Source organism: Poecilia mexicana, unplaced genomic scaffold (genome assembly GCF_051168715.1).
Source record: "Poecilia mexicana isolate PSO_F unplaced genomic scaffold, ASM5116871v1 scaffold_19, whole genome shotgun sequence".
In the NCBI taxonomy this organism is placed as follows: domain Eukaryota; kingdom Metazoa; phylum Chordata; class Actinopteri; order Cyprinodontiformes; family Poeciliidae; genus Poecilia; species Poecilia mexicana.
The window spans coordinates 26,737,291-26,744,790 of NW_028263388.1; the positions used below are offsets into that span (position 1 = coordinate 26,737,291).

Here is a 7,500-nt window from a genome sequence, read left to right on the forward strand (position 1 = left end):
TCTCTGCCTGGAGGTCAGGGCCTGCAGCTCCAGGCCTGGTTCTCTGCCTGGAGGTCAAGGCCTTTAGCTCCAGGCCTGGTTCTCTTCCTGGAGGTCAAGGCCTTTAGCTCCAGGCCTGGTTCTCTTCCTGGAGGTCAAGGCCTGCAGCTCCAGGCCTGGTTCTCTTCCTGGAGGTCAAGGCCTTTAGCTCCAGGCCTGGTTCTCTGCCTGGAGGTCAGGGCCTGCAGCTCCAGGCCTGGTTCTCTGCCTGGAGGTCAAGGCCTGCAGCTCCAGGCCTGGTTCTCTGCCTGGAGGTCAGGGCCTGCAGCTCCAGGCCTGGTTCTCTGCCTGGAGGTCAAGGCCTTTAGCTCCAGGCCTGGTTCTCTGCCTGGAGGTCAAGGCCTTTAGCTCCAGGCCTGGTTCTCTTCCTGGAGGTCAAGGCCTTTAGCTCCAGGCCTGGTTCTCTTCCTGGAGGTCAGGGCCTGCAGCTCCAGGCCTGGTTCTCTGCCTGGAGGTCAAGGCCTTTAGCTCCAGGCCTGGTTCTCTTCCTGGAGGTCAAGGCCTTTAGCTCCAGGCCTGGTTCTCTTCCTGGAGGTCAAGGCCTTTAGCTCCAGGCCTGGTTCTCTTCCTGGAGGTCAAGGCCTGCAGCTCCAGGCCTGGTTCTCTGCCTGGAGGTCAGGGCCTGCAGCTCCAGGCCTGGTTCTCTGCCTGGAGGTCAAGGCCTGCAGCTCCAGGCCTGGTTCTCTGCCTGGAGGTCAAGGCCTGCAGCTCCAGGCCTGGTTCTCTGCCTGGAGGTCAAGGCCTTTAGCTCCAGGCCTGGTTCTCTGCCTGGAGGTCAAGGCCTTTAGCTCCAGGCCTGGTTCTCTGCCTGGAGGTCAAGGCCTGCAGCTCCAGGCCTGGTTCTCTGCCTGGAGGTCAGGGCCTGCAGCTCCAGGCCTGGTTCTCTGCCTGGAGGTCAAGGCCTTTAGCTCCAGGCCTGGTTCTCTTCCTGGAGGTCAAGGCCTTTAGCTCCAGGCCTGGTTCTCTTCCTGGAGGTCAGGGCCTGCAGCTCCAGGCCTGGTTCTCTGCCTGGAGGTCAAGGCCTTTAGCTCCAGGCCTGGTTCTCTTCCTGGAGGTCAAGGCCTTTAGCTCCAGGCCTGGTTCTCTTCCTGGAGGTCAAGGCCTGCAGCTCCAGGCCTGGTTCTCTGCCTGGAGGTCAGGGCCTTTAGCTCCAGGCCTGGTTCTCTTCCTGGAGGTCAGGGCCTGCAGCTCCAGGCCTGGTTCTCTGCCTGGAGGTCAAGGCCTTTAGCTCCAGGCCTGGTTCTCTGCCTGGAGGTCAGGGCCTGCAGCTCCAGGCCTGGTTCTCTTCCTGGAGGTCAAGGCCTGCAGCTCCAGGCCTGGTTCTCTGCCTGGAGGTCAGGGCCTGCAGCTCCAGGCCTGGTTCTCTTCCTGGAGGTCAAGGCCTTTAGCTCCAGGCCTGGTTCTCTGCCTGGAGGTCAGGGCCTGCAGCTCCAGGCCTGGTTCTCTTCCTGGAGGTCAAGGCCTTTAGCTCCAGGCCTGGTTCTCTTCCTGGAGGTCAGGGCCTGCAGCTCCAGGCCTGGTTCTCTGCCTGGAGGTCAAGGCCTTTAGCTCCAGGCCTGGTTCTCTGCCTGGAGGTCAGGGCCTGCAGCTCCAGGCCTGGTTCTCTTCCTGGAGGTCAAGGCCTGCAGCTCCAGGCCTGGTCCTCTGCCTGGAGGTCAGGGCCTGCAGCTCCATGCCTGGTTCTCTGCCTGGAGGTCAGGGCCTGCAGCTCCATGCCTGGTCCTCTGCCTGGAGGTCAGGGCCTGCAGCTCCATGCCTGGTCCTCTGCCTGGAGCTCCATGCCCTGTCCCCTGCATGTGTGTGCGGTCCTGGAGCTCCATGCACGGCCCCCTGCATGTGTGTGCGGGCCTGGAGCTCCATGCACGGCCCCCTGCATGTGTGTGCGGGCCTGGAGCTCCATGCACGGCCCCCTGCATGTGTGTGCGGGCCTGGAGCTCCATGCACGGCCCCCTGCATGTGTGTGCGGGCCTGGAGCTCCATGCACGGCCCCCTGCATGTGTGTGCGGGCCTGGAGCTCCATGCACGGCCCCCTGCATGTGTGTGCGGGCCTGGAGCTCCATGCACGGCCCCCTGCATGTGTGTGCGGTCCTGGAGCTCCATGCACGGCCCCCTGCATGTGTGTGCGGTCCTGGAGCTCCATGCACGGCCCCCTGGATGTGTGTGCGGGCCTGGAGCTCCATGCACGGCCCCCTGGATGTGTGTGCGGGCCTGGAGCTCCATGCACGGCCCCCTGCATGTGTGTGCGGGCCTGGAGCTCCATGCACGGCCCCCTGCATGTGTGTGCGGGCCTGGAGCTCCATGCACGGCCCCCTGCATGTGTGTGCGGGCCTGGAGCTCCATGCACGGCCCCCTGCATGTGTGTGCGGTCCTGGAGCTCCATGCACGGCCCCCTGCATGTGTGTGCGGGCCTGGAGCTCCATGCACGGCCCCCTGCATGTGTGTGCGGTCCTGGAGCTCCATGCACGGCCCCCTGCATGTGTGTGCGGGCCTGGAGCTCTACCTGAGGGTGAGATCTGGAAATGAGCAACACATGTGATGCGAAATCGGTCAAAAATGCATTTTATCCGGTAAAACCGGGTATGGTTCGAATCTCCAGAGTCCCGGGAACAGCCTGGTGAAGTCCGCATGCTTCTATCTTTAAAAATGAGGGAGATATGGGCTTTTGAAAAAGTAGTAATGCCGAGGGATTTAGGGACCTTACAATGAAAATCACTGCCGGAACGATATCAGGAGAGAGTCAAAAGAGAGGGCCCTGTTCGCAAATTTTCAAAGTGTTTCAACACTCAGACATATTTTCGTGATCCTTGATGCCTTGGGAGTCCATCCAAGGGGGTGTCAGCCCTCTTTTCTCCCATTTTCGGCCGTTTTTAAGCGCTTTTTCGGCAAAAAGTCGCACCTTGTCCTGGAGAACCGGGGCTTTCACGCAGCGGGTTCCTTTTCGGCAGGTGAGTCCCCACGGTCCCTCTGATGGGTCCTGGGGTCCTCCCGGTCGGGCTGGAGCTCCGTGGAGCCCCGGGGGAGCGGGGAGTCTCTCTGGACCCAGGCCGAAGACGGAGCACCGACAGCGGGCTGACCCCGCCTAGGTGACCCGCTCGGAGGTCTGGAGCTCCGGCGGATGTCTCCCCACACACATTTACACACACCATCCGACCGATCAAGCACTTGTGGCCTGCCATGGAGGGCTCCCGCCGGCCCCGGATGCTCTGGCAACCGGCGCTTCGGTGGAGGGTTCCTCCAGCCTTGCGGGCTCGACTCTAGACGCGCGCAGGTGTAGGTCTGGAGCTCCGTGGAGAACCGGTTATCCTATCCGGTTTTGTCAATTCATCCAAGGAAGGCCTGAAGGAGCGCGGACAGTGAAGCAGCAGTGTGTAACAGGAGCGAGGCAGCAGCCGGAGTATGCCCGGAAGCCGGTCGCATACCCCCCCCACAGAACGAAGCGTTTACTTGGCCCTCTCGCTGCTTCTCTGTGCGCCATGCCACCGGGCCACCTAGATCCCTCCGCCCCCTTCTCTGGAGCGGGGCGGGGGGGGTTCGAGGATGGGACCCGGTGGCGTGCTAGTCTGAGGGACCCCTGGGGGTCTGTGGTGCGAACATGTAATGCGGCAAAGAAGGGAGAGAGTTCAGCCAGGTTTAACGTTTTTATTGTGGCCGTGTTTCACTGTGGGCATTCCCTGGCTCTGTCAAACTTTTGCCTCAGTGCTGCCAGCTGCCTGGCGTTCATATGGAGGGCGTAGAATCTGTCTGCGGTGGATGTGTCGTGACACATCAGCCTGGCCATCTCCTTCCTCACCTCGCTGGTCTGACTGTCTCTGGCCTGGGGGGGGGGAGTGCAGGAGAAGGGTTAGGTTTCCAGGTGATGGATCATGGTGGTTTTGAATGTTGATCCACTCACCATCGTTGCAACGGCGGTTCTCAGGTCTGTTAGGGACGGGCTGCCTGGCATCCCCAGCTCCCGCCAAGCAGATCTGGTGAACTTGTTCAGCTTCTCAATCATCCGTCCGTTGGTGTTGAAGAACACCAGGTCGCATGTCGGCTGGAGCCTGGCTCGTATCTGCATCCAGGCCTCCAGCCACCCGAATTCCTCCGCTGTGAGAAAAACCTGCGCGTGCCCGAAGGCACGGTTGGTTTTGTGGTGTTGTATCTGCAAGAGAGGAGAGGGAGAGATCCGGTAAGGGAACGCAAACTTTGACCGGGTGTGTGTGTGTGATACACTCACGTTGAGCACATATCCAGGGTCACCCGGATTGAACTCCCGCTTCGCCTCATCCATCTCCTCCACCTTGAGATGTGTCATGACGCCGGCTCTGTGGCCGTAGAGACACGTAATCAAGAGGGAGAAGGCCCCGATAAACAGATGTCGTTGAGTAGCGTCGCAGCTCTTCTCGGAAAGCGATCGCAATAGCCCTGGTATGAGCTCCTTCGTCGCAGACACACATCTGCGGAGAACCCCCGGTGTTACAGCGCGGGTTACCTTCTGGTGCTTAACATGCAGTTGACGCAGGACTACCCCGGCAGAAATCTTGTGTGTTGCGGCCCTAATGGCTCTGGAGAGCGCGATGAGCTGGGTCGCTCCCAGGGCCGAATCTGCGGGCGGGGTCTCGGTGAAGTACGTGACAAACTGACTCGTGTTTGTCAGGTACACCTTAACCGTGGTGATGGCTCTACCCTCCCGCAGCAATCTGCATGGCCACTCCACGGCCCGCACCGGGTCGTGGAGAAAGAGCCATGAGCTCAATTCAGTCTTGCCGCCCGCCATGTGTGTCAGGAAAGCCTGCACACGGCCAACCTTTGAAACCGTGTTCTCTTTATGCTTTCTGGAGAGTCCGACAGACATGATGAACTCTGCGTACTCGTCCAGGTAGCACCCGATCGTCTCCGGTAAGGTAACGGACGTTCCACCCACCGGTCTGTCGGCTGTCCGGTGCGTCTCCTCCCTCAAATCCGCCGCAGCCGCTCCCGTTGGTTGACCGTCTGGCAGCGACCTCTCCGGAGAACTGTCGCTGCTGCTGCTGCTGATGGTGATGGTCCGGTTCGGTTGACCACACGGAAGCGACCAAGTGGGTGACGAGGGGGGGTCGTCCTCGGGCACGGCAGGCCAGCTGGGTGCCGTGCGCAGAGCCTCGATGAAACCGGCCGGCGCAGGGAGGCCGTCGCCGTTCTGTGGAGGCGCGTCCTGTCTCGGGGGACAGCTGCCACCCGCAGCTGCCCTCCAGCTTGGCGCGTCTCTGTCGCTCGGCGGAGAGGAGCCCTGGGCCTCGATGTGTCGGGGGGGAGGCGCAGGGAGGCCGCCGCGGTCGCGGTGCCCGTTCGGTCGTCCCGGCGGACAGCTTCCACCCGGAGCTGCCCGTCGTGGCCGGCCGTCGGTCCCGGGCTGCGTAGAGGAGCCCTGCGCTTTGTCCGCCGTCGCCCGCCAAGGCATGACCAGCAGCGTTGGAGGGGCTGCTGGTGCAGGTCGCCAGGGAAGCGGGATAGGTGTCCGTCCCGCGATGCTCGGCCCAGGTGACGCCGGTGTAGTGCCAGGCACGCCTTCCCTTCGGACTTCCGTGTCCGCCCTGCGCCCCACGTCCACCGCCGCGGCCGTGTGGTCTGGGTGTGCGGAGGAGGTAGGCTGACCGCGCCCCTCGCAGCGTGGCCCGCTCTCCTCCCCTTCGTCACTCAGATCCAGCTCGGTCGCGAGCGGTGGTGTGGGGTTGGAAGCCCTGAGGCGACGTACCTGCTCCACGAACCGGCGCCACTGAAGCCGCTTGAGCATCCGGGCCTTCCTCCGCCTGCTCAGGTCTCGATGGGCGTTCTGGAGGTGTTCAGCGACCCGGGGCCCGTGGTACTGACAGCCGTCGATGCAGCACGCCATCCCGTTCACCGAAAAACGACCGCTAGCAAAGGCTAGCAGGAGTTTGCGCTCCTTCCCATTCCGGACGTGGTGAACGTTGTCCAAGTGCTCCCTCAGCCTGTATCCAGCATACCTGCACACAGGGCAGGTGCTTTTGTATTTCGCTCCAGTCATCTCTCGGCAATGATCCGATAGCAAATGAGCGAATTTGGGCTAACCCTCCTCCCTAAATATGGCCGCCGGGGCGGAAGGGGTGGTCCTCCCTAATTGACGACTTTAGCTATGTAACATCCGGAGGACCCAAGACCCACCCCCGATGTCGAACTAACCCGCCCCCCCCTCCCCGTTATCGGGGCCCGTTCAAGGGTCCCGTTCAAGGGTCCCGTTCAAGGGTCCCGTTCAAGGGTCCCGTTCAAGGGTCCCGTTCTCCGGCCTGGAGAGCCGGACGCGTTTCCCAGCCCCGATTCCCAACCTGGTTTTACATAGACAAACCTCCCGAAAAACAACCCCGACCCCCAGGCGCGATCGGGGCCTTTGCTCCGGACTCCGGTTTTTCTAGTTAGGACTCTAGTGGAGGGTTAGAGTTAGATGGTACCAATACAGGGGCGTAATCGCCCCCACCATCCAACCCCCTCTTCCTACACACACCGAGCCCTGCCTTACCAGGGGCACGACCCTCCAGGGCCTGCGTGCTGGAGGGGTGTAGTCCGAGGAGGGGTGCTTAAGTGTGGGTGCGCAGGTGGGTGTGGAGAGCGTGGTTCTCCCTGGGTGTCGGGTGCCTCTTGTTCCAGGCCCGGCTCCCGGTCTGTACCTCCAGCTCCCGTTCTACGGGCTGGAACCCCGGGCTGTACGTCCAGCTCCCGTTCTACGGGCTGGAACCCCGGGCTGTACGTCCAGCTCCCGTTCTACGGGCTGGACATCCAGGCTGGAACCCCAACCCTCTAAACTCTAAGTGTCCCTGCCTTACCAGGGGCACGACCCTCCAGGGCCTGCGTGCTGGAGGGGTGTAGTCCGAGGAGGGGTGCTTAAGTGTGGGTGCGCAGGTGGGTGTGGAGAGCGTGGTTCTCCCTGGGTGTCGGGTGCCTCTTGTTCCAGGCCCGGCTCCTGGTCTGTACCCCGGACTTTGAGACCCCCTGGAGACCCAACCATAAGAGCCAGGGGTCTCCAACTCGGTGGGCCGGTCCGGGGCCTTCCCCCGGACCGTGTGCCACCGTTGGTCCGGGCCCCCCGCCCCCCAGGGCCGGGATCCAGGCCCTAGGGGGCCCCAGACTTTGAGACCCCCTGGAGACCCAACCATAAGAGCCAGGGGTCTCCAACTCGGTGGGCCGGTCCGGGGCCTTCCCCCGGACCGTGTGCCACCGTTGGTCCGGGCCCCCCGCCCCCCAGGGCCGGGATCCAGGCCCTAGGGGGCCCCAGACTTTGAGACCCCCTGGAGACCCAACCATAAGAGCCAGGGGTCTCCAACTCGGTGGGCCGGTCCGGGGCCTTCCCCCGGACCGTGTGCCACCGTTGGTCCGGGCCCCCCGCCCCCCAGGGCCGGGATCCAGGCCCTAGGGGGCCCCAGACTTTGAGCCCCCCTGGAGACCCGACCTACCCTGGAGATCGGGGCCCCCAATACGTGCATGCCGCAT

At 63.0% G+C, this 7,500-nt stretch overlaps 1 protein-coding gene across 1 annotated transcript; it reads right to left on the reverse strand.

Annotated features, from left to right (window-relative positions):
* Positions 1-3,694: 3,694 nt before the first annotated feature.
* Positions 3,695-6,043, reverse strand: LOC148153809 (uncharacterized). Its single transcript, XM_088016423.1, has 3 exons — positions 4,256-6,043; positions 3,932-4,180; positions 3,695-3,853 (listed from the first exon to the last, which is right to left on the reverse strand). The coding sequence occupies exons 1-3, from the start codon at positions 6,041-6,043 to the stop codon at positions 3,695-3,697; spliced, it is 2,196 nt and encodes a 731-aa protein (XP_087872549.1).
* Between the last annotated feature and the right edge of the window lie 1,457 nt (positions 6,044-7,500).

Excerpts from the sequence above, each read along its gene's own strand:
- LOC148153809 (XM_088016423.1), bottom strand. The coding sequence starts at position 6,043 with ATGACTGGAGCGAAATACAAAAGCACCTGCCCTGTGTGCAGGTATGCT. Across the intron at positions 4,181-4,255 it reads ACCCTGGATATGTGCTCAAC|ATACAACACCACAAAACCAA; the intron begins GTGAGTGTATCA and ends CCTCTCTTGCAG. Across the intron at positions 3,854-3,931 it reads GAACCGCCGTTGCAACGATG|GCCAGAGACAGTCAGACCAG; the intron begins GTGAGTGGATCA and ends CCCCCCCCCCAG.